The sequence below is a fragment of the Lepus europaeus genome, chromosome 16, assembly GCF_033115175.1.
Source record: "Lepus europaeus isolate LE1 chromosome 16, mLepTim1.pri, whole genome shotgun sequence".
NCBI lineage: Eukaryota > Metazoa > Chordata > Mammalia > Lagomorpha > Leporidae > Lepus > Lepus europaeus.
Window position 1 is genome coordinate 70927127 of NC_084842.1, and position 26223 is coordinate 70953349.

Here is a 26223-nt window from a genome sequence, read left to right on the forward strand (position 1 = left end):
CTGGGAGCCACTTGTGTCTGGGTCCTGGAGGATCCTACATGGGCGTGGGGCAGTGTCAACAGTTCCAAATGGGCGTGGACACAGCCATGGTGTTCAGGCTCACCCTGCCTAGCATCTTCCTGCTCAGACCTGTGTGGCGAGGCCTCAGGGCGCCCCCGCCTGCCATGTCCATTGGTTTTCCAGACGTCTCTGTGTGGTCCACGGAGCTCCTGTCCTCTTCAAGGACCCCAGAGCTCGTGTATGCCCACGGTGGACCAGCCCACCTCTCCACAATAGCTTGACTTTGCAGGAAGAACCCCGGTGGTTGCTGCCAATTGACCCCGAGGCATTCAGGTCTGCAGGGTCCCATCTCCTTCCCAGCCCGTCCTGAAGCTATGGTGCTCTCCCCTCTCCCTCCCCTCCCCCCACCCGGGACTTCCACCCCGACCAAGGATGCTGCGAGCGGCAGTCTAATAACTCTTGCCCGTCCTACGCAGATAAAGTGCTTTATCTGGCTGGCAAACGAGAGAATCCCCCGAGGAAAACATCCAGGATGACGGCACTCATTTGCCCTGAATCAGGCGTCTCCCAGCAGGACCCGGGGATTGACGGGAAGGCAGCTCCCAGGGGGACACGGTGCAGGCGGGGGAGGGGCTTCTGGGAGGCTGGGAGGCTCGGGCTTGTGCCTCTGCTCTGCACGTCTAAAACAAAACCACCACGCAGGAATGGCGCTGATCAAGGGAGAAGTCACTGAAGGTGAGGTTTTTCGATTAAGAAGGGTTGGGTGTTGAAGTATTTCGTATTGATTCTCTGAAGTGTCTGTGTGTTGCGTGTGCGTGCACTCTGGGTTTATTTAATCCTCCGTAATCATTGCTGCTTGTCGACGTCTAGGGTCAAGGAGTGAAAAAGAACAGACGGCTTGCCTTGGAGCTGATGAAGAAAGCGGCTTCCAAGGTAACAGCCCCGTCTGCTCGTGGGGGGGGGCGGTCCAGCCCACACCCCCCGCCGCTGCTGTCGCAGTGGCTGTCCCAGCCTGCAGAGGACACGGCCAACCTCCTGAGGCTGGAGGGGAGGGGGTGATTAGTCATTTCTGAGTTACGCCACATTCAGAAACCAGAAACCTGTCACAATGGGCACAGCTAAATTCAAAAGCTGAATTCACCTGCCAGTCCATAGAACTGGGGCTGGTTTTGTTTGAAGGCTAAAATTATAATCAGAGCAGCTCGGAGAGCAAGCAGCAGGGCTCTCTGGAATTGAATGGGGGGGATAAATGCCATGGAATTAGGAAAACCTACAGCCTAAATCCTTGCAAGGTTAACCCTGTCACACCCGATTCCTTTTGCCTTCTTGTGCTTTGCGTTTAGGGGCTGTCTACCAAGTTTATGGCCAGGTGTCGGGATTATTTTGCAATGATAGCTTCAAGTCAGCTGATTTCTGCAGAATGGAGGGTGTCCTGTCACTTGGGAAGGGGCACCTTCACGTAGGCCCACCGCACACTTTCATGGGCAAGCGCACACGTGCCCAGTGCACACTCCCCCACACATACATTGCGCAGATTTGTGGGCACCCCTGCAATTCGCGGCCTCCACAGAGCGCCCTGTGGCCCTCTTGGCTCTCCGTGTGTCCCTGTTTCCCAAGGTTGCTTTTGTCTGCTGCTTGAGGACTCCTGGAATATCCCTGCCAAGCTTCCCCCCCTAAATCCCTCCCCTCGAGGAGCTCGGAGCGGCTTGCTCCATAGAGCGGCACGCCGGAGCAGGCAGGAAGGGCGTCAGCAGGCTTCCCCTCCATCTGTGTATTGACGAGAGGGCTCACGACTCAGAAGAAGGAACCAGCCGCGGTGCTCGCCCACTCCCAGCCCCACACAGTGGATGGGGCAGAAGTAGGAAAATAGCTCCCTGGTGCTGGTAGAGGGCAATGGGTGCAGAGCCTCTGCTAGGGGTAGTGACGGGCTTTCGCTGGCAGGTATGAAATTCACATCTCTGGCCATCCCGGTGAGAAGTGATGTCTCCTGTGCTTTGTTTTGAATGGACCTTCCGTGAGTATCAGGGCAGTGTAGTCGCCTGGCCTGCAAGAGCCGAGTCCTTGCTAGGATTAACAGGTGGTCACTCAGCAAGAACTTACGAGGCCCCTACTCTTTGTCAGGCCCCGTGCAAAGGGTGCACGATCATTTGATTTGGGAACTAGCGGAAAGTCAAGTGCGGGAGATCTGTTGCTGGAGCTGGGTGATGTGAGTATTAAGCAGAAGGCGGGGTATCTTGTGGGGTTTCCGAACTGGGTTCCAGGGCAGTTCTGGAGGAGCAGTTCAGCAAGCATCCTGAGCAGGACAGGGGCACCTGAGTAAGGCTTGGCCGAGAACCTTCTGTAGGCTGTCCCAAAGCAGGTTCTCGCCACCTGCAGGGTGACCTGGTCCAGTACCTCTTGGAAATGCGTTCTTCAGTACTTCTTGGGAGCTAACCCTGCCCGCCCCCCTGACTCAAGAATAACACTTCCATGGCCTGATCTGTGGCGCTGACGCTTCTCCAAGTTGAAGGTCAGATGTCTTCGGGGAGGGGCCTAAGGATGTGAGTCCTATTGAACTCCACCCTGGGAGCGTGGGATCTGGATTCCATGTTGTTTTGTGTCAGCATTCCCAGAGTGGCCTTTGTTCATTCGTCAAGCTGTCATTTTGTGCCCATGCCACTGAGGAGGAAAACAAGATTCTGGCCCTGATGGAGCATCTGTCCCATTGCTGGTTTCCTTTTTTTTTTTCACCTCTGGTACGTGGAGTACAATGTAAAGATGAGGACATAGATCCTTTTAGGAGCCCAGGGGCTGGAACAGCCATTCTTCCCTGGTGACAGGGGAAGCTTAAGACATGGGGTTCCGGGCTTAGACTCTCTCCACGTCTGCAAGAATGGCCCTGGCACGTGTTGCACCTCTGACCCTCCCCCCCTGCGCGTTCCCCGTCTTGTGCATCTCATAAGAAGCGAGGAGCGAGAGTGTTGTGTGGCTAGTATTGAGAACAAGTGACCCCCGGCTGGGCAGGAGGCTCTGTGCGGACTGCTGGCATCCCTGCAGGGCTCCGGAGCTGCCGTCTGGAAGCAGGTGCAATGGTGCCTGATAGAGGGAACTCAGCGCGAGCACAAAGACCGAGGCTAAGCGGACGTGAACGGCTCTGCCCTGCCGTCAGCCCCAGCTTCAGCTGCAGTTCCCAGACACCCCCTCTCTTCTCTGTACTACCCTTCTGCGTCAGCCCCTCCCAGAGTCTGAACCCCCGTGTCAGAAGCAGGGCGCCCGCACAGACACAAAGCACCTGTGCCTTGCAAGTAGGATGTTGCAGCCGCTTCCCTTGGAGGGTTTGCTGGTGCTCAGGGCAGAGGAATCAACAGATGGGCAGGCGGGAACCCATCCCAGCCAGGGCAGGTTTCAGGCCTTGTGCCGCAGCGGAGCGCTCATGAATTTCAAGGTCACTGTTGATACTGCAGGGCACTAAGAGGCCTTTTGTAGACTAGCGCATTGCGGAAGAGCCCACAGGCACTGAGCGAGGATTTGGGGGCCAGGATCACCGCTGCGTTGGAAGGCAGAAATCCTGGCAGCAGCCGGGAGGGGAATCCACGCGGGTTTTAGCACTTAGCATTTCTTTAATGCCATCTGCCCCCAAAAAAGAAACAAGGGAGATTGTGCTCAGACTCTGAATGCTTCCACAACGGTTGCTCCCGGATCTCTTAAGATTTCATTTTTCGGGGGAGAGTAAAGGAAAAAAAAATTTTTTTAAATAATTTCATTCTTGTTCTGAAACGCAGGGGTTGCATCAAGCCGTCAATGGCCTGGGGTGGTATTACCACAAATTCAAGAAAAACTACGCCAAAGCAGCTAAGTACTGGTTGAGAGCGGAAGAGATGGGGAACCCAGACGCATCGTACAATCTGGGAGTCCTGTATTTGGATGGCATTTTCCCAGGAGTTCCTGGGAGGAATCAGGTGGGTAGGTAGACTTTGAGATCAGCCCAGCATCTGGCGAAGGTGTGCTGAGTGCCCCGCCCAGACCAGGCACCATTCGAGGGTGGGGTGGAGCTAGAGACAACCTGACACACAGGCCCTGTCCCCAAGGAGCTCCGGGCTCCAGTCTAGGAAGACAGGCAGCGAAGAGGGAAGAAAGGTGCTTAGCCAAGCATGAGCCAGAGAGTTCCGGAGAAGAGCCAAGTCGTCAGGGAGGCTTCCTGGAGGAGGGAGACTTGGGTGTGGAGTTGGGAGCAGAGGGAGCATGAGCAGGAGGTGGTGCCGAGGCGGTGTTACGGGGAGCAGAGGGAGCTGAGTTCAGCTGGGGTCACTGCTTTAATAAGCGTGGAAATAACCCTGGCCATCTCTGGTGTCTGCCGAGCGCTCCTCTGTGCCAAGAGCAGGTGCCAAGGCGTCCCAACTGTCCTCTGAGGGAACAGCTCCGATTGTGTCCATTGGACAGAGCTGACCGCTGAGGCTCTGGGAGGTTGAGCAAGTCAGAGTCAGACGCTTCGTGGTGTCCGGGCCTCGACAGCCCATGTGACTTGAGAACCCTCCGTGTTGATGCTAACACTGATGGCCGTGGGAGCACCGTTGGTTGATCCGCACTCTGCCGAACGCTGTGTGGGCACTGGGGACACAGCGGCAGCCAGCGCAGTGCCCGCTCTGGTGCAGCTTGTGTTTCAGTGCAGGAAGACAGGAAACAAGTCAGTGTGACGGGGGGAGGAGATTGGGGGACCAGCGCCATTGTCTAGAGCCCTAAAGAGTCTTGGGGATACAGAACGTTCTGGAAGGAGGCGCCAGCCAGGACAAAGGCCCCCAAGAAACAGGCAGGCTTGGGGTGCCAGACAAACAGCAGGGGGGCCGAGAGGAGGAGTGGGAGACAAGGCAGCTGCTCAGTTCACGGAGGCTCGGCTGCTGCGCTGGGTTTGCTGGCGACTGCTGGACAGCCTCGCACGGCCAGTGATGGGCTGTGTTCTGGAAGGTTCCACCTGGATGCTAGGAGACACTACTAGGGTGAGGCGAGGGCAGGAGCAGGGGGGTCAGGTACTGACTCCAAGCGAGAGGGAAGACGGATGGGGTCAGGGCAGTGGATGTCAGTGGAGGGGCTGAGATGGGGTTGGAGTTACTGTGAAGGTGGGGACGGCCAGGACTGTGGACGGATTGGGTGTGGGGTGCAAGAGGGAGGGAGGAGTCACCTTCCAGGGTGTTCGGCACAGGCTGTGGGGAGGGAGAGAACTGGAGAATGATGCTTTAGGAAGCGCCAAGCTAAACCTCAAGAATATGTTATCTCATTTAATCCTCGCCAAAGCCTAAGACACCAGGGACTGCCAGAAGCCACATTTTGCCCTGGGTGAAAGCTGAGGTTTGGAGAGGTTAGCTGACACGCCCAGGACCCCACAGATAGCCAGGGCAGAGAGGGGCTTTGAACCTCGGCCTGTCTGACTCCCAAGCCCATACTTTTAAAAAACAAGAGGGAACTGCTTCAGAAAAATAGTAGTAATCAGCCTCCGTGTTGGTTTAATTCTGCCGCCCCCGCCCTCTCTCTGATTGCACACAAGGCTGGGTATTTTTATGCACTGCCAATGTCTGCCGAACCGCCCCACACATCTGTGAGCCTGGGGTTTTATTGCCATATTCTAATTCTCACCTCCCTACTGGCAATGCAGTTCGGGTGCCCGAGTTTGCAGAAAAGGGGTTGGGTAAGGTCAGAAAGCAAATGCCTGAATTCGCAGCTGCTGTGGCTTCTGCTCCAGCCATCTCCCCAGCTCGCAGAGACTCGTGGGGGTGGGGTGAGATGGAGCGGTGTCCATGGTTACATGCGTCCCCATACGTGTGTGGGGTCCACAGGGTAGGCAAGGCAGGTCCTCCACCCCAGAGGCCAGCTTCTGAGATGGGCTGCCCTCCTCAAAGGGTTCTTCGACCGGGTTTTCTGAGAGCCATCAGAAGTTGTAGGGCTGTGATGCTATCCATGACCTTGGCTCTGGTGAAACCGGCCCCACTGGTGACAGGTGGACTCGGCACTAACCAGCAGGCCGTTTGTTCCTCTCTTGCAGACGTTAGCTGGAGAGTATTTCCACAAGGCTGCGCAGGGCGGACACATCGAGGGGACCCTGTGGTGCTCTCTCTACTATATCACAGGCAACCTGGAGACGTTCCCCAGAGACCCCGAGAAAGCCGTCGTGTAAGAACCTGCAATGGTGCACATTCAGGAAAAGCCGTTTCTGAAATCACACAGTGTCTGCTTCCTTTTGCTTGCATTTTTTAAAGATTATTTATTTGAAAGAGTTACACACAGAGAGAAGGAGAGGCCGGGAGGTCTTCCATCTGCTGGTTTACTCTCCAGATGGCCGCAATGGCTGGAGCTGGATCCGAAGCCAGGAGCTTCTTCCGGGTCTCCCACGTGGGTGCAGGGACCCAAGCGCTTGGGCCATCCTCCACTGCTTTCCCAGGCCACAGCAGAGAGCTGGATCGGAAGTGGAGCAGCTGGGACTCGAACCAGCGTCCATATGGAATGCCGGCACTGCAGGCAGCGGCTTTTTCTGCTGTACCACAGCGCTGCGGCCGGCGCACCGCGCTGATCTGATGGCAGGAGCCAGGTGCTTCTCCTGGTCTCCCGTGGGGTGCAGGGCCCAAGGACTTGGGCCATCCTCCACTGCACTCCCTGGCCACAGCAGAGAGCTGGCCTGGAAGAGGGGCAACCGGGACAGAATCCGGCGCCCCGACCGGGACTAGAACCCCGTGTGCCGGCGCTGCAAGGCAGAGGATTAGCCTAGTGAGCCTTACGTTTTTTAAATTGAGATTTTATTGTCATCAGTTACACGTGCGTGCCGTTTCAAGAGCCAGAAATTCTCCTCCCTCCTTCAGCCGCCTCCCGCTGCTCACACACTCACACTTGCTCCCTGCTCTCAGATTAGAATTACTCTCTTAGAAGAGCATCAGGAGTCCGCTACTGTGACCCTGTCCGTGCTGTCCACAGCCGCGCCCGGTAGTGTGCCACGGTTACTTTCTCTTTCCTGCACAAGTTGCTCCTGGTGGAAGTTACTTTAGCTGTTTGCTTGGCGTCTGTGTACCTGTCATTTCCTGTGCACTTGATCTCCACACACCCCTCCGGTGTCTCGCTCGCCCTCTGTGTGCCCAGTGTCTGCTCATTGCGTCTTCTCGGTGACATCTCTCCTGGGTCTGTCCGGGACAGCACTGTCGTCCGGAGCTTCACTCCATCATCATGCCGGGGCTCCCTTTCTGCCAGCTCTGTCTCCCCCTTCGTTCCTGGGCCCCTGTCTTCCTCTTTCTTGGAAGGGCACTTCCTGTAGAAGCTTCCTGAAGGCTGGTGCACGGGAGGCATGTGTTTGAGATCTTGCATGTCTGAAATGTTTTACAGGGGCTGGCACAGTATGGCCCACAGATGAAATGTGGCCTCGTGCCTGTGGTGTGTAATTTCAAACGCTTAAGGGTGTGTTTTGCTTTTTAAAAAAGTTGTTGAACAGGGGCCGGTGCTGTGGCGCAGCGGTTTAAAGCCCTGGCCTAAGGCACCGGCATCCCATATGGACGCCGGCTCTCGTTCCAGCTGCTCCACTTCCGATCCAGCTCTCTGCTATGGCCTGGGAAAGCAATAGAAGATGGCCCAAGTCCTTGGGCCTCTACACCAATGTGGGAGACCTGGAAGAAGTTTCTCGCTCCATGCTTCGGATCGGCCCAGCTCCAGTCGTAGCAGCCATTGGGGAGTGAACCAGTGGATGGAAGACCACCCCCTCTCTCTCTGCCTCTTTGTAGCTCTGCCTTTCAAATAAATAAAAATAGAAATAAATTTTAAAGAAAGTCGTTGAACAAAGAATATACAGCAGAAACCATACAGAGCTCACGAAACTTAAAACCTTTTCTGCCTTGCCCTATGCAGAGCACACATTTGCTGATTATTTCACACCGATAGCCTGGCTATCCAAAAGGTTATTTTTCTTTTTTTAAAAGATTTATATGAAAGGCAGAGTTACAGAGACAGAGGTAGAGGCAGAAAAAGAGAGAGAGACAGAGAGAGAGAGAGGTCTTCTATCCACTGGTTCACAGCCAGAATTGTGTCGATCCAAAGCCAGGAGCCAGGGGCTTCTTCCAGGTCTCCCATGCAGGTGCAGGGGCCCAAGGACTTGGGCCATCTTCTACAGCTTTCCCAGGCCACAGCAGAGAGCTGGATCGGAAGTGTAGCAGGCAGGCCTCGAACCTGTGCCCATATGGGACACTGATACTGCAGGCAGCAGCTCCATCTGCTACGTCACAGTGCCAGCCCCCCAAAAGGTTATTTTTCATAAGTGATTTGAGGTCAAGGCCAACCAGACCTGAACTCATTGATTAAAAACTGGACTTAGACGAACTTGGAGCTTTTTACCGCTGTTGGGGACGTGTGGTGTGAGTGTGAGTGTTCCGTGGACGTGCTACTGTCCCTTACTGATGTCTGGCTTAATCCCGCTGTGATCAGAGAACGTGCTCTCATGACTTGAGCCTTCTCACATTGGTTGAGCCTTGATTTATGACCTGTGTGTGATCGGCCTTGGTGGATGTGACCTCCTGAACAGGACGCTTCCTCAACGTGTGCGGTACTGTGTCTGCATACGTCGCAGTGGCATCAGCTGTGTGGATTTTATTGTTCCAGTCTTGTGTCTTTGTTTCTTTGCGTGTCTTATCAGTTATTGAAAGAAGTATGTTCAAGTCCCCCTCGATGTGTGCCGACTTAAGGACCTCTCAGCTTTGTCAGTTCTGCGTGGTGTATCTTAACTTTGTGTTTGAGATGTAGAGGTTTAGAAATGGTTTGCCCTTCTAGCCGGCCCCTTTAGCATTGCACAAGGTCATCATTATCTCTGTTGGTAGTCTGCTTTAGAGTCTGTGTTTTCTGATCATATAGTTATACCAGGTTTTATTTTCAAAGTGTTTTGTTATATCTCTTTTCATCCTTTTATCTCCAATCTTTCTCTGTCCTTTAGTATTAATTAAATTTTAATGTAATGTCTCTCATAGGCAGCAAATAATTGGTATTTTTATATATTTTTACTCGGTTTGACAATTTTATTTTTGAATTGGTGTATTTAGTCCATTTACATTTAATGTAATTATGAATATGCTTGGTTTTAACTTTACCATTTTACTATTTATTTCCTATTTCTCTCTTCTGAGTTTTTGGTATCTTCTTTGGTCTTTCTTTTGTGTTAAATAAGTATTTTAAAAATTATTCTGTTTACCCCTTCTGTTACCTTATTAGTTATGCATTCTTATGCTCCTGTTTTAGAGACTGTAAGCCTAAAGATTATAACCGACTAGTTCATTATTAGAAGAAAACCCTCCAGAATACATTAGGGATTAGAAACAAAATAGGAAAACCATACAATGAATCCGTAAACATGTTCTAGTGGAGAGAGGGCTCAAGCTCTTGATGAATTCTACGTTTTCCATATTGGCAGATATTTTTCACTGTGTACCTTACATATCTTTGTTTATACAAAAGACAGCTCGTAAGCATTCATTAAAAAGGACGGTGAACGAAAAGCTCCCCAAATGTATTTTCTTTGCCTTCTTAACATTCAGTTTTGGTTTGTTGCTTTATAAAAATTCTAACAAGCAAAATATTCCCCAAGTGGGATTTATTGGGATCATAGGAATAAAAAAAAAGATTATTGAATTTACCACAATTTGCATGTTTTCTCTTCCTTTCCCTTTTCAGATGGGCAAAGCACGTAGCTGAGAAAAATGGCTACCTGGGCCATGTCATTCGCAAAGGCCTCAACGCCTACCTGGAGGGTTCATGGTAAGCTTGGGTCCCACGTTGGAGCGAACTTTCTCAGCCCTAATTCTCAGTCTGTCCTAGTCTTAGGAGTCTGACAAAGGCAAGCACAAAAGCACTTTGCAGGCAAGTCACAGCCCCCCGTCATGGTCCTCAGTATCGTGGACTGATTGGCTGTTGATTGGAAAACACAGCATTTCCATGTTTAATTACACACAGAGATGAGTTCTGTAGGGGGAGTGTCCATGCGTCAGGTTGACAGACAGCCAGGGCTCTGACATCGCTTTCCTGCGGCTGGTTCCTACTGACCTGCAAGTCTGGAGCCAGCACAGGGCATCTTTGAGATCCTCTGCCTCTCACCGCCAGGCCACAGGAAGTCTCGGCTTTGTTCACGGGAAGAGAGCGCGGTCACGAGTTCAAGGCTCGAGCTGCCTCCTGCGGTGAATATTTTACCGCAGCTGCCATGACCCAGAGCCCAGCCTTGCTGAACGTCCGCTGCCCGTGTCCAGGACCACAAGCACACAGACACCCCCTTCCTAGCCGCTGACACGTCAGCAAAGGCCTCACCCCCCACGGGTGAGCCGTCACCCGAGAGATCTTAGGAACGTCCCCCTGTCACTCGCTGATTTTACAAATAAGAGGCACTTCTCTAGACTCAGTCCGACTTCCTTTCTCAGATAGTTTTCTTCTGTCATTTCTAGAGCTCAGTCTTTGGTTTCTCTTGGGCCACACTCTCTTGGCTGGCTTGTTCTTTCTTTCCCAGAGGATGTATCATGTGCGTTGTCCCTTCAGTCCTCTGCCTCCAAGACATCAGACCAGACCAAGTCTGCACACTGCGATCTGAGCCTTCATTTAAAACTAAAGTACAAGTAAGAGAGAAGGCCGTGTTCTCCCCTGGCCCAGCTCCCTACCAGCAGCCAACAGAGAGCATCACGCGCGTGTGGAATCTGGCAGTGCCGGGGAAATGGGCCCAGGAAACCAAGCGCCGGATACGAGTGCTTCCTATTAGCATCCTGGAAAGTTTGTTAGCTGCGGCTTCTCGCACAATCGAAAAGGAAAAAAGTGTTCAATGAAATCAGCGTTTCCCAGTGGTCGAGATACCTTCCCACGCCTGTGCTGTGGTGTCTTGTTTTTCAAGTGAGCCTCAGTTCCCCAGACTCCCAAATCGGACTTTCTCTGCTCTTTGCCTCCCACAAGCTGCTTAAAGCGAACTCCGTGTTCAAGTGTCAAAGTGTTTCTGTGTGGGCTTTTCCTAGGAGAGTACAGCAGTAGCAGCCCCTACACACACTCACTCACACACACACTCACACACATACACATACACTCACACATACACATACAGGGATCCTGCCTTATTCTTTTTCTTTTTAATTTATTTTATTTATTTGAAAGAGTTATAGAGAGAGGTAGAGACAGAGAGAGGTCTTTTATCTGCTGGTTCACTCTCCAGATGGCCGCAACGGCCGGAGCTGCGCCGATCCAAAGCCAGGAGCCAGGAGCTTCTTCTGGGTCTCCCACATGGGTACAGGGGCCCAAGGATTTGGGCCATCATCTGCTGCTTTCCCAGGCCATATCAGAGAGCTGGATTGGAAGAGGAGCAGCCGGGACTCGAACTGGTGTCCATATGGGATGCCGGCACTGCAGGCCAGGGCTTTGACCCGCTGCGCCACAGCACTGGCCTACTAACTTGTTCTTTACTTATCAGCTGCCCCAGGACTGTGCAGAGAAACTACCAAACGAATGAACAGAGGCACGCAGACAGCAGCCACGTTCAAGGGCACGGGCAGTGTGTACAGAACGCTGGGATTCTGGGAAGCAAAGCGGCTGCGTCTGGTGTGGGAGGCTCAGGAGACCCTCCACGGTGGAGGTCGGGGTGATCCAGCCTTGACAGCTGGAGGCAGCGTTCATTTAGCTGTGCAGGGACAGCGTGGGCGGTGAAGGGGCTTGCAGGGACAAAAGCCAAGAGATGGGGAGGTTCTGGTTGAGTCTAGAAGTTCTGTGAGCCGCCCAGTCTGCTGTGCGGGGAAGACAGTGACTATCAGAAAACCAGAGAGGGGCTGTTGTCCAGGCTTCTGCATGACAGGTTTCACACCTCATCTGTGAAGCAGCGGGGAGCCATCCATGGTTTTAGAGGGCAGTGACATGACAGAGCTGGTTTCTAGAATGTTTAACCTAACGTTTAACCGCGATGCTGGGAGCTGGTTCAGAATCCCGCTGACGCGGGGGACGCTGGAGCCACAGCTCTGAGCTCAGCCACCGCCTGTGTCTTTTCTCTCCTTTGTCGCACAGTGCTTGACACGTGTGGATGAGTATGTGACGCATATGTAGGCTCCAAAGCATCACAGTCAAACCCACACCTGCAAAAGCCGCTGTCCTGTGTAAGCAAGTGCGCATGGTCAGTGCCATTGAAGGCCCCGCCCATGGCTCCCAGGTTAAATCCCACCCACAGGAGTAGCCGTTCTCCCAAATCTCACTGATCTCTGTGCCTCTCGCTTTCTCGATAGTTTTGCTATACATAGGTGTATTCCTAAGCAATGGATTCGGCTGAGCTTACCCCTGGCCTTCATATTTCTAAAATCATTATTTGCAGCCCTTCCGTTGCTGTCTTACTTAGCAGCCTGTTTCCAAGCCTCATGCATTGCATGCAGAACCCTAATTTATATTCGCTCTTCCTGCTGTATTAACCGCAGTTTATGGACCTGTTCTCAGGTTCACGCGGTGTGCCTGGTTTCCCCTCTTTTTTGTCTTTAAGAACATTGAATGTTTCGCTTGACAAGACGATGCCTGTTGTTTTCCAAAGTGGATTTTCCTAATTTACTCCCTGCACGCGTATAAACGTGGCTCTCTCCGTGTGCGTGCCAGGGTGGATACTGATGCTGCGTGGTGGGAAAGATTCGTCTCACTGTGTATGTGAGGCAATTCAGAATCCACATCACCATGGGGAAATCTTTGTCCAAATCGATGTGGGGCAGGGGCCTTCCATCTCCTCCTGCCCCCCTGCCTCCAGACCCTCCCCAGGGGTTAAACGGGAAATGGATGTGTGCCAGCCTCTCCCGTGACAGTGTCGCCGTTCTGGGTCTCCTCTATTTTGCTATAATCGGACCCAATCAACCATTTCTCATTTTTGTGTGAGCGAATTTATTCTGGGTGTTATTATCCAATTAACATGTGTCAGTTTGATGCGCTTGAGCTTTTCTGTGTTGGTCTGAGAGTTCTAAGGGATGCTTTAAAAGAGGAGTGTGGTGGAGGAGAAGGCCCTTTGCTGTCTGGGCATCACACAGAGGATAATGTGGTCGGCGCCTGAGGCTAACTAGAAGTTAGCAAGGAAAGTTGGCCGTCCTGCTTCATTTCTCCCTGCTTTGTCCCGTGTGCGTTTTATCTGCACCCCGTGTTTTATTGTTGAAATCTACCCTCCAAAATGCTTAGCCCAAGAGGTCAGCCGGATTACAGAAGGCTCGAGGCAAGACAAGGAGGCATGCTAAGTTCCCAGATGAAAGAGGCAATAGGCAGGGGTCTTGAATTCCACTGAGACCCCCAGTCTGTTTTCATCCCTTCCAAGGCTGATGCCCCCAGCATGGGCGGCATCGCCAGCACAGAAGAAATTGTAGAGTTGTTGGAGAACCTACCCAGAGCGTACTCACACGCAGAGTTCACAGCACGCGGCCAAAGGGTTGCTTCCTGCGAGGGATCACTATAGCAGGCCTGGAGTCGGATGTGTGGCGTCCACAACGGGCGGGCAGGGGACGCAGCTGCAAACCCTTTGCTTTCTCCAAGCCCCCTCCTCCGTCTCCCCAGACAGTGATTTCACTCTTGGGCATTGGCAGTGAAGCCCGGTGCTCCGGTTGACTTCCCAAGCCTTGAGGGAACTCGGGCAAGGACAGGCGAGTTGAGTGGCATAGCTTTGGGCTTCCTGCCGTTTGCAAGTTGTTCTGTGGGTCCAAGTGGAGAACTCTCTCTAAATAAATATGTTCGGTGGTTTCCATTGGAAGCTGCTTAAGTAAGAACCAAGTGCTGGAGGGTGGGGGGAGGGGATGCTCCCTGTAGAGAGTGGGCCTGCGCAGGCGTCCCCTGTCCCCTGTAGAGGGTGGGCCTGCGCAGGCGTCCCCTGTCCCCTGTAGAGGGTAGGCCTGCACAGGTGACCTGTCTCAGAAGTTCAAGTGCGCTGAGAAAGTCTGCTTTGCAGAGTTGGCCCCTGCATGTCGCTGCCTCTGTGGTATTTGAGAACGGATGGTGCGGCCAGCAGAGGGCGCAAGGGGTTGGCAGATGGGGTCGGCACCGAGGAAGGCAGAGGGGTGGGTTTCTGCTCTGTACTTCGCTGCCATCAGGGTGTTCACACGCCTCTGTTTCTTGATGGATCTTCCTGCTTCCTGCCCGGAAATGCTTGAGAATTCTATGACCTGTCCCGCAGATTTCTACAATAATCAGACAGTAGAAGGCTACCTCCCCCAGCACCAAGGAGACAAGATGTTGTCTCCAAGCTTGTCACAGTGAGCGGTCCTCCAGGAAGTGTCAAACACGTGAGCCCCTTCCCCCACCCAGCTCTGTTGCATCTTGATGGCTTGAGCCACCTGCCACACCCTTGGGGCAGCCTGATTGATGGGTGACCTCGGGTTGCGGGTCGGCACCACCTCTTTTCCTGGTGGATCTCTGATGGAAACTGAGGCACTGCTCCAAGCCCGGGTGTCTCTGAAGGAGCTGGAGGTGCTAAGGCTTTAGGAGCAGGGTCTTTGTTGAGGTACGAGGGGACTTTTCTGCTGGCTTTGCCGCAGTCTGGGGTCCTGGGTCTGCTCTGAGCCTTCCCGTGCCAAACATGAGTTTTAGCAGGATGTCAAGAAGAGAATCCCTAAGGCGTCTTCTGAGTGGGGGTGGACTGCAGGTGCGCCGCCTTGTGATCTGGCGGGCCTATGTAGGGGCTGCTGCGAATCGACCTCATCTGCCGTGCTCATCTGTCGTCGGCATGAGTCATGGCTCATTGGTCGGCTGCCTTCGGCATCTCGGGCTGGGAATGGCTCATGCAGCAGCCACATGGCCTGTGGCCTCCAGGGCGGCTGACCGGAGGTCGGACTGTCCTAATTTGATCCCCAGTTGCCTGCGTCTGTCTCCATAGCTGGTCTGCCAGGGCTGCTTTTAGCAGCATGGGAAAGATGACCTCAGAGGCGCTGTTGCCTTCTGCCCCCTCGCCCAGGTCTCCCCGCCCTACCCGACACCGGTGCCTAGGTAAAGCGAATGTAAAGAAAGCCTGATTAATAGCCAGCACTGAAAAAGAAAAATCAGCTTTAGAAACAGCTGGTTTTGGTTGTAATAAATATTTACTAACACATAGGAAATTAAGGACATCACATTAAGTCCAAAGGGGCAGATAAAAATTATTTACATTCCCACTACCCAGAGGTAAGTTTTGTTAGCATTTTGGTGGATAATTTTTAGGGTTTTTTTTTTTCTTCTTCTGCATAGCCAGGGATGAATGTATTTGGCGGGGGGGGGGGGGGGTGTCTGTATATATTCGTCTTTTTGTTTTGCAGAAATAAAGATACTTGTTTTCATTGAATGGAAGAATCTGCGTAAACATTTTGGGTGTTTGTGAATACTCTTGGCCAGCATCCTTTTCCTTAGCCGTACCTGGGTTCATTTAAACACGCACTAATTTTCAGATATTTAGGTTGGTTCTAGTTGTGGGTTTGTTTAGCTTTGCTTTGTGTTGGGTAAACAGCGCTACCATAAGCTCCCGGCAGTTAGGTCTTTGTTCATATCCTGGATTGCTTCTTTAGAATAAACCCCCCCATGAGAGAGAACTGGGGGGCCAAGCCATGTGTGCAGTCTCAGGACCCCCCATCTGTGAAACCCCACCAGCAGTGATCATGACAAGATGCTCACTTCCCCAGGCCTCGCCACCACTCCCGATAGGACTGTCGCGTCAGTCCCCAGCAGATGAAAAGTAGCCACTTAGGGTTTTGCCGTCATTCAATAAGTAGTCAGATTGAACAGCTACAGGCCTTTTTTATACACGTTTTGGCCATCGATCTCAGCCCTTCGTAAACTGAATCTCCAGTGCCAAACGTCTCATACACAACAGAAGCGCAGGTTTAATTAAGCTTGTTCAGATGCCTAAGCCCTAGAAAGCCTTTTGCGAAACAGAGGACTGCAAAGCGTAGGGGTTAGGGGTTTCCCTAAGGACGCAAGGATTCAAGGGCCAGAGACCAACCCCTCACTCCCGACCGCCATGCAACACCCTGTGTGGCCAGTAGAGGTAGCTGTTGCACCAACTAGCTCCCAGCCTTATCTGGGCGCGCAGCCTTTAAGATGGAAAAATAAACTAGTGCACGCAGTATTTTTAACAACAGTATTTATTTAAAAAAAAAAAAAACACAACTCATGACTTTGGAGTTTAAAAAAAAATTGCTTATTTTGTGCCGTCTTATGTTTAAATATCAAGCTCTCTGTTAATATTAGTAAGAGCCACTATATGGGATTTATTATTCATCATCTATTTTTAGGCATGAAGCTCTGCTGTATTATGTTTTAGCCGCAGAAACTGGAATTGAAGTGTCACAGACGAATTTAGCACACATCTGCGAGGAGCGGCCTGTAAGTCAATGCGCTCTTCCTGAGCAGGTACTCTAAGGTGAAGAGCAGTGCCCTGGAGGGTTTTTTTTTCTTTTAACAGGCAAAATTAGTCAGTGGGCCGAAACAGTCATGAATTCACTTTTTCTCCCCTTTCCCTCTCAGGACCTGGCCAGGAGATACTTGGGTGTTAACTGTGTTTGGAGATACTACAATCTCTCTGTTTTCCAAATCGATGCTCCTTCATTCGGTACGTCTAGAGATGCGGGTGCTAAATGATGCAGGCTCTCCGTCTTGAGTCCCAGGAAACAGCCAACAGCTCGTGGGAAGTGTGATGCTTCTAAACAGTTAGGAAAGAGAGGGACACATCTGCCGCTGAGACCACGGCCGTCAGCCGCCCACAGCACGCATCCCCTCGCCCCCTTGCCCCTGGGTGTGCTCACACCCACCGTTCTGAATCCATGCGACCTCACAGAGAAAGCTGGGGCAGAGTGATTTCCTTGGCTCGGTCACTTCCTGCTGTGTGTTCCCTGGGTTCTCTGCTAGGGGGTCTGCTGGGTCTCTGTAGGGGAGGGGCTGGCTCCAGCAGCCACAGCTCTGACGCCTCTGTGGACAGCCTTCCCAGAGTCTCAGCCAGCACGGCAGAAGGGTGCGTGGTAGCAGAGGCGAGACACCAAGGATTTCCCCTCTTCTCCCTGCTCTGGGCCTTGTCTGTGGCAGCAGCTGCACGACAACTCCCTTTCTGGTCCCAGCTCCCAGAGGGCTGTTAGTCCCCAGTAACATCACAGCCACAGATGCCTTTTTTTTTTTTTTAAGATTGATTTATTTACTTTTAATTTTTATTTTTTTGACAGGCAGAGTTAGACAGTGAGAGAGAGACAGAGAGAAAGGTCTTCCTTTTTCCGCTGGTTCACCCCTAAGTGGCCGCTATGGCCGACGCACCGCGCTGATCCGAAGCCAGGAGCCAGGTGCTTCCTCCTGGTCTCCCATGCAGGTGCAGGGCCCAAGCACTTGAGCCATCCTCCACTGCACTCCTGGGCCACAGTAGAGAGCTGGACTGGAAGAGGGGCAACCAGGACAGAATCCGGCGCCCCAACCGGGACTAAAACCCAGGGTGCCGGCACCGCAGGCGGAGGATTAGCCTGTTGAGACATGGCGCTGGCCTATTTATTTGAGAAGCAGTGTTACAGATAAAGAAAGGGAGCGACAGAGAGGGAGGTCGTCCATCCGCTGGTTCACTCCCCCAAATGGCCGCAATGGAAAGAGCTGGGCTAATCAGGAGCCAGGAGCTTCTTCCGGGTTTCCCATACAGGTGCAGGAGCCCAAGCACTTGGGCCATCTTCTACTGCTTTCCCAGGCCATTAGCAAGGAGCTGGATTGGAATCGGAGCAGCCGGGATTCGAACTGGTGCCCATATGGGATGCCGGCGCTGCAGGGGGAGTCTTAGCCTACTACACTGCAGCGCTGGCCCCACAGCCACAGCCTGTACTGGAAGAGCCCTGGGCTGGGTGAATGGGCCGGTCCTGTACAGTGCCTGACAAATGCAGATTCTGCATGTTGTGTCCTGCAGCCTATCTGAAGATGGGAGACCTTTACTACTATGGCCACCAAAACCAATCCCAGGACCTTGAGCTGTCCGTGCAGATGTATGCCCAAGCAGCCCTGGACGGAGACTCCCAGGTAAGCCACCAGGAAAACCAGCTCTTGCCAGTGCCCATCTGCGGGCTTGCCAGAGGTCCGCCTGACCTTTGCTGGCCACAGAGGCCACACAGTTCACAGTCCTCCTTCACCCCTGCTGACGCGTGAGCTCTGAGGGCGCCAGTCATCCATGAGGTTAATCTTAGGTGAGCACCTGCTGTATTCCCCACACCAGTCTCACAGCCGCCCCATGTGGATAGAGGTTATTATCGCCACTTTATAGTTGAAGATACAGTGATACTACAAGATAGTGAATTGTTCAAGGCCCAGCGTCTGGGCCTGCATGGCTGACTCCCAACCTAAGGGTGTTTCTACCAGATTCTGGCAAACTCCTTCACCCTGTAGCAACTTGGGCAATTGGCGATGTGGCCGCAGTGTTTCAGGGACAGGCCTTCTCTCGGGGAGATGTTCTTTGACTTTTCTAACTTTGGAATCATCTGGGGTTTATAGAAAAGTTACAAAAAGAGCTCATAGAATTCCTGTGCACCTGTCACTTAGCTTTCCACAGCATTGACATCGAACAGAGCCACAGTGCAAACGAAGAACTTCCCACTCTTCGATGACATTCGCTCTCGTTTGAGTTTAGGTTTGGGTAGTCTGTCCTCAGGATAGGAATCAGGCTGCGTGTGCAGCTCTGTGGCTGGGTCTTCCATTTCTTCTCGTTCTCTTCCAGGCACCGGCCTGTTACCTGCAGTGGACCTGCCACTTTTGGACTGTCTTATCGCTAATTGCAGGGCACCATGCGTGATATTACATAGCCTCTTTAATTAGTACTCCCCATGGCTGCCTCAAGTCTCAAGGCACGGATGGCCTGTCATCTGGAAGCCCTGCCTTGGTGGTGGCTGCTCATGCCCTTGCTCACGAACTCACACCTTGCTTCTCCAGTCTCCCCAAGGCTTAGCGGCGGGACCCAAGATAAAGCGCTGGATGTTGGTCTCCCTGCCATGGGGCCCGTGGTCCACCAGGCGACACCTGCAGGTTCTTTTCTGCTGTGTGGCAGTGCCAGCTGGTGCAACAGTGGCCACCTTCGTATTTCCACCTTTTGAGTAATTGCCTTATAATCAGAGAGAAAGTCGGCTGAGTCAGGCCAAATGGTTTTACGACTACTTGATAACATATGGCCTATCTGCTTTCTGGAAAGGTTTTTCCAATTAATACACCACACCGAGCCGTGATTAAATAGAGAAAGATGACTGAAATCCAGCCAGCACTGGCTGCTTCATGATTTAATTCTCCTAATTGAATAACTGACATTGATATTTCATTACTGTTTTAAATGGCATTTATTTAATTGCTGGTGAGGATCACACTTTTACATACACTTGACAAATCTTCAGCTTTCCATGTGTATGAATTTGCTATTCTTACTCTCTACCTGAGTGCATGGAGTTTTGATACTTTTTATTCAAATTAGAATTAGTCCCTTATGTATTTGCCTAGTAGGTAAAGGACCATAAGCAGTTAGACTGCATAAAAATATCTCCCTAGTCTGTTTTCTGCTTCTCTTTAAAAAAAAAAAAAAAGTTAGATCTGTTTATTTGAAAGCCGAAGTCACACAGAGATGGGAAGAGAGAGCGAGCGAGAGTGAGAGAGAGAGAGAGAGGAGAGATCGATCTTCCATCCCGTCCTCTGGTTTACTCCCTGGATGGCCACCAATGGCTGGGGGTGGCCCAGGCCAAAGCCAGAAGCCAGCAGTTTCATCCGGGTCTCCCACGTGGGTGGCCAGGGCCATCTTTCACTCTTTTTCCTTGGCCATTAGCAGGGAGCTGGATCAGAAGTAAAGCCGCCAGGACTCGGACAGGGCGCCTAAAAACGGGATGCTGGCGTCGCAGGAGGTGGCTTTACCCACCATGCCGGCCCCCGCTTTGTACTTCTCTTAATCTTATTTTTCCATCCATCAGAGGCTTTGCAGCTTTATAGAGTAATTTTTTTTTCTTTTCTTCTACTTCCTTAAATGTTAAGAGCACCTTCCTTTTGAAGAGTGGCAAAACATTCTGTTTCCTGCTGCTGTGTGCGAGTGTGCATCTTCAAGACACTGGTCTCCGTAGAGGTTGCTGGGCAGTGTGGTGGAAGTTAGCTGTTAGCTGTGGACCCTGTCTGTCTGCAGCTGAAGCCCACCTCCGCTCCAGCACTTTTCAGCCTGTGTGACTTCGAGCAAGTTCCTTAACCTCTCTGTGCCTCAAGTTCCTTTCCTGTAAGAGAGAGAGGATACTGGTACCTGCAGTTTGTTGTTACACGGATTAAGTGGGTAGACAGAAAATGGAATAAAGCCTCCAGATCACAATACTCAGGAAGTATTGGCTGCTGTTGCTGGTACCACGATTGCCATGGCAGGGCCAGGGTGTGCTTCCTGGACGAGGGTCAATTTCATTTCCGCTGTTGTGTGTGCAATTGAAGGGCAAGGCCGGAGGAGAGATGGAAACCACTCAGACACCATCAGGCAGTCCTTGAAGGCATGCTGAAGCATCTCTGCGGCCGGCTGTTATGTTATTGGCTCCACCCAGTGTAGTCAGATTGAGTGTCAAGAGCCAGGAGGCGTGGAGATGGCCACGCTGACCTGGGAGAGCTGAGGCCGAGGGCCATCCATTGTCCCCAACTTAAGGTGTCCGTCCCGGGCTGTGCTCCTAGCCACAAGGTCACCCCACCAGAATTCTGACCGGCCGGTGGCCACCTCGGGCACAGACCGCAGGTGAGGGCCACTGGCTTCAACTCCGCGTCCTGGTTTGCGCACGATACAAGGGCGCGTTTTCCGGCAAGTTCTGTTTGGAGAGCGTGTGCAGCGGAGGCCAGACCTCCTGGATGACTGGCTTCTGAGCAGATGGGACACAGCAGCCTATGCAAGCGTCCTGGCTCCCCCGCGAATACATTTCTCCGATGCCTCCACTGGGAGACAGGACTCATCAAGGGAGGTGACAAAACCATCTGGCTGCGGGCACTAAAAAGAAAATGTAGAGGTTGTAAAAGCTGACGTTCTCATGAAGGGCATGTTGAAGGGCGTGTTCTGGGTTTGAGGCTGCGGCCTTGATGTGCTTGTCTTGTGCCTCTAGGGCTTTTTTAACCTGGCCCTGCTTATTGAGGAAGGTGCTATCATCCCACACCACATCTTGGATTTCTTGGAAATTGACCCAGGCCTCCACGCCAGTAACATCTCCATTCTCCGGGAACTGTACGAAAGGTGAGTTTGTAGCTTCTCGAATCCTGTGGGATCTGGGGGACCCAACTAGGTGATGATTGTTTCTCGGTTCAAGATAGCGCTTCTCTGTTCACGTGAGCCTCCCCGCCCCCGCCCCCCGTGTTTTGTTTTGTTTTGTTTTGTTTAATGTAAACTGTTATAGAAACAAAGGGCCTGGAATTTGATTCTATTAGAGAACCCTCCACCAGACCCAAATCTAGTTTCTTTCCTAGTTTCTGAGGCTTAAGATAATGTGTTTGTTCTGAAGTTCAAGTGCTGACCAAGATTTTCCATGAGAGTGGAAAAAACCGAGTATCTGATCAGCCTATGTTTTTCTGAAAGATAGGGAGGCCTTCCCGTAGCTGTACTTTGGACACACAAAGAGCAACCGGTGGGCCCCTGGTGACCCGTCACCTCTTCGTTAGGGACAACGGTGGCCTTTCTGGAGGCCCAGATCACGCGGCGCTGGCATTGCCGCCTCCAATGTGCGAGAGCAGGTGCACATAGCGCGGAAGGCCTGCAGGTGCCACATGAGCAGTGCCGGCCAGGACAGCCTGCACGCTGAGCTGCCCCACGCTTTGCCCGCAGGTGCTGGAGCCACAGCAGCGAGGAGTCCTTGAGCCCGTGCTCCTTGGCCTGGCTTTACCTTCACCTGCGGCTTCTCTGGGGCGCCGTCCTGCACTCTGCCCTGGTAGGTCCCCCGTCCCCCAGCCCCGGCCGTGTGGTCCCTGTGTCAGCCGACTGATGCGTACTTCGGCTGTTTGCAGGTCTACTTTCTGGGAACCTTTGTGCTGTCCGTATTGATCGCCTGGACTGTGCAGTGCTTCCAGTCTGCCTCAGGTGAGGATGTATTAAGAAGTCAAGGCACCGTCAAAAAGCAAGGCTTCCCTTCGCCTGGCATCATGCCACTTCCTGGATTTTAGGGTGATCGTGTGCCAGGCGGGGGTCCCCTCGCGGAGGTGCCATGATCCCTGGGTGGGGAGAGGCCACAAAATTACTATCATTTTTTACAGATTTATTTTATTTATTTGAAAGGCAGAGTGACAGGGAGAGAGAAAAATGCCTTCCATCAGCTGCTTCGCTCCCTACATGGCTTCAACAGCCAGACGTGGGCCAGATCAGAGCCAGGAACTCGGTCCTGGTCTCCCACAGGGGTAGCAGGGGCCCAGGCTCTCGGGCCATCTTCCACTGCCTTCCCAGACACATTAGCAGGGAGCTGAATCAGGAGCGGAGCAGCCGGGACTCAGCCCAGCACTCGGGTAGGGGGTGCCAGGGTCTTAGCTTAATCCTCTGCCCGTTGCCAATCCCCCCAAATTGTTGCATTTTTTTCAAACTAAGGATTTTGAATCAAAAGAAGCTTAAGAAACTGAACTAAGATGTCTTCTCCCATTGCATTAACAATTGTATTAACATTCTACCCGGGAACCTCAAAACCCACCTTCAAGGCCCCGTGGTGGGAAGTTGGACAGCCCACTCACTGCTGCAAGCCATCAGCCGCGTGAGAAGATAAACCCGCACAGTGAGTCCAGGGCCCAGCCATGCAATGGCCTGCGAAGCCAGCTTGGCCCCACTCTCCTGTGTGGGTTTCTGAACTAGCGGTGGTAGCGATTAAAGGAAGGGCACCCGGTCACTTCTGTTGGGGGTTATAGCCAAGGCGTGGCTACTCATGAGCTGTGACTACGGCCAACTGATTTGACCTTGCTGGCCTCCCAATTGCTCATCAATAAAAAGATACTCACCAAAATGACCACCATGGTTAAAGATTAACTCTTGGGTTGATCTGGCGCAGAGAGCCCCTTCAGCAACTGTTAGCTATTGTGTTTAGCTGCCCGGTTACGCCCTAGGCTGGCTTGTGAGCAAGCAATGGGGCTGTCATTTGCTGTCACTGGCACCTAGTAGGTGTTCAAAGCCGCCCGTGGTCCCTGCAAACCCTGCTGTCCTCTCCTGCCGTCTCGGGCAGCTACAAAAGGATGCAGTAACTCCCGCACGCTGAGACCTTCACAAGTGGATAAATCCAGACCAGACGTGGCACTGGAGCCGCTGATGGGTATCAGATGATGAAAAACGAAAGGAGACCATTTCCCCTTCTGGTCTCTGAGGGGAAGCGGAAGGCAGTGTTAGGAGAGGCTGACACGGATGCGTCTCCCTTGGCTTTGCCTGAGCAGGTTACCCCAGGAGCCAGCCGAAGCCCTCCCAGGTTCAGGGCCTCCTGGTCGGCCGGGGCACACGGCTCCTCTGGCACACTCTGTCCCCTCCCTGAATCCGTTGCCTGGGATAGCACATTTATTTTGCATCTTGTCAGTGTTTTCCATTTCAAATTATCTTTGTCATTTTTACTCTGTAGAAATATTGTTATGATTATTACAAATGCAATTCCGTTGGAGGAGCCGAAAATTGTCTTTATGATTTTATGCCAGCTGGTAGCCATGAAAATTCATGGGCGTCTTTTTCGCCCGTCTCCGGTCCTCATTGTCAGTCTCTCCACACCCTCATCTCCCTGTCCCTCCTGTCCTTTGATGTCTTTCTCCCTTCCAAGTTCTCTCAGGTCTTGGCTTCCATTTTTTCGAACTTTCTCTCTTGCCTCCTCCAGTACATACTTGCTTCTCTGTTGACCCAGAGAAGGCTCCGTCGAACAGAGCCTTTAAAAAAAGCATTGAATTCTTCGCCCTTCACCTTACAACACAGAGAGGAGTATGTGCCAGTGCCAGTGCAGTAGGATCCACTTCAACAGGAAAAGCCTAGCTCACAAATCACTCAGGGATCTTGTTACATGCAGATTCAGAAGGTCTAGGGAACGTCTCAGATCCAGCTTTTTTTTCTTTTTAATTTTCTTTTCTTTTTCTTTTTTTTTTTTTTTTTTTTTTGGACAGGCAGGGTTAGACAGTGAGAGAGAGACAGAGAGAAAGGTCTTCTTCTGTTGGTTCACCCCCCCAAATGGCCGCTAAGGCCAGCATGCTGCGCCGATCCAAAGCCAGGAGCCAGGTGCTTCTCCTGGTCTCCCATGGGGTGCAGGGCCCAAGCACTAGGGCCATCCTCCACTGCACTCCCGGGCCACAGCAGAGAGCTGGCCTGGAAGAGGGGCAACCGGGACAGAGTCCGGCACCCCGACCGGGACTAGAACCCGGGGTGCCGGCGCCGCAGGCGGAGGATTAACCTAGTGAGCCACGGTGCCAGCCTCTTTAATTTTCATTGATTTGAATTCACCTGTTAGGGAGACAGAAACAGAGAGACCTTCTAGCCACTGGTTCACTCTCAACACTTCCTGAAGCTGGTGCCCAGCGTCCTGTGCCCGGCCCCGGAGCCGTGTTGTTACGGGGAAGGAGACCCAGTAGTGCAGGCAGCAGTGGCAAAAGAAGACGTGGGTGTGACCACTAGGAATGTGGCTCCCCGCTCTGTGGCTCTGAGTGAGGCTTGTGGCTGTTGGTGGGGGGTCGTTTTGTGATTAGCATTTTTTGGTAGTCAATTGTTCTTAAAACAGCGATTTAGAGCTAAGCCTTTCAACGGTGCTGCCTGTTCAACGGGTTTGCCTGCAGCTCCACTCATGTTCATGTCCCCTCCACCCCAAGTGGACACATCACAGCCCTGGCCGCCTTTGGCTGTCCCGCACCCCGGAGGCCAGCGGTTCAGGATGGTCGTTAGCGTGGGAGTGCAGCATGCCACTCGCTGTATTTCATCTTCCTGCTGGGTGAGACAGCAGGGCAGTAGTAGCATGCCTGCTGCCTGTCGTTGGGAGATGCAGTGAGATACCACGGAGCGAAGTGCCCAGAACTCTACGGCAGGAGCTGGGGGCGCCAGGCAGTAATGTCCTCCCGGGCATCACTGTGCAGCGTGCAGGGACGGCCCGCTGACGCCAGGTAGCGCCTGCACCAAAGCAGCTGGATTTCCCTTAGTAAGCAGCCCGTAATTACCAGACCCTTTCTACAACCTGGAGTTTTTTCTAAAGATTTATTTTATTTCTTTGAAAGGCAGAGTTATAAAGAGAGAGAGGGAGAGACAAGAGACAGATCTTCCACCTGCTGGTTCACTCCCCAAATGGCTGCAACAGCCAGGGCTGGGCCAGGCTGAAGCCAGGAGCCTGCAGCACCATCCAGGTCTCCCCTGTGGATGCAGGGCCCGTGCACTTGACCATCCTCCGCCACCCTCCCAGACACATCATCAGGGAGCAGCCGGGACTCGAACCGGCGCTTATACAGGATGTGGTGTCTCAGGCGGCCCAACCCGCTGTGCCACAAGGAGCTCACGTTCCACTGGGCAGCTCAGTCTCTCTTGAAGCCCCCAGGGTGGTGAAAGGTCCCTGGGCCTTGGCCAGGTCTTGGGCCACCCAGATAATCCAGAACACACTCCCGAGGCCTGTGTCCCTCTCCCAGCTCAGCCACTGGCTTTGCAGCTCCCGGGTCTGTGGGGGGTGCTCCAGTACCCCTGCCCAAGCCCAGCACCCTGAGCCTTGTCCCTCCCAAGCCTGCCTCAGGATGCTGAAAGGCAAGGAGAGAGGACAGCCGTGGGCGGCTCAGCCACTTCCCACCCTCCAGAAAGCTCCTTTCCCTCTCTGTTGGCATCTCCAAAGCACCCCCCCCCACCAGCTGTCCGAGGGGAAAAGGGATAGGAAAAAAAAAGAGAGAGAAAGAAAATAGGAATCGTAAGAGTCCTGTTCCACCAGTGTGAACATAGACTTTGTGTCCAGATGGAATACAGAGAACAGGGCAAGACCTGCAGAGCTGCCGGCACCTAGGCCCAGTGGGACAACTGGTCAACCAACACCAGCCTGTCCCCTGCATTCATCATTCAAGCCAACTCATCCTTTCTACCTAAGTGGTTAACTGAGCGTTCATTTAAACAGACTACGATGATGGGGACAAGATTAATTAAACCCGTTCCTGCTCCTTTTCTGTCCTCTGCCTTTCCAGTTAATGAGATTTCTGGGGAAATTACAGGAAAATGTCACAGAGCTGTGCTCATGAAGAAAGCAGGGACCTTAAAGTCAGAGAGATTTAATGGTGAGGTTGTGTTCGTGTCCTGTCTCATTACCCTTGGCACCCTCCCAGGATCTCCACTTCTCAGTGTTCCCGGGA

General features: G+C 52.6%; 1 protein-coding gene across 1 annotated transcript in view; it reads left to right on the top strand.

The window, feature by feature from the left end:
- SEL1L3 (SEL1L family member 3) overlaps window positions 1–26223 on the top strand; it is a 108178-nt gene that overhangs the window by 76293 nt on the left and 5662 nt on the right. The window contains exons 14-23 of the mRNA XM_062212862.1: window positions 871–933; window positions 3762–3938; window positions 6014–6141; window positions 9664–9747; window positions 16218–16308; window positions 16450–16534; window positions 17855–17964; window positions 21030–21157; window positions 21743–21845; window positions 21922–21994. Coding sequence (XP_062068846.1) covers window positions 871–933; window positions 3762–3938; window positions 6014–6141; window positions 9664–9747; window positions 16218–16308; window positions 16450–16534; window positions 17855–17964; window positions 21030–21157; window positions 21743–21845; window positions 21922–21994 — 1042 coding nt within the window. The remainder of the gene's footprint in view (window positions 1–870; window positions 934–3761; window positions 3939–6013; window positions 6142–9663; window positions 9748–16217; window positions 16309–16449; window positions 16535–17854; window positions 17965–21029; window positions 21158–21742; window positions 21846–21921; window positions 21995–26223) is intronic.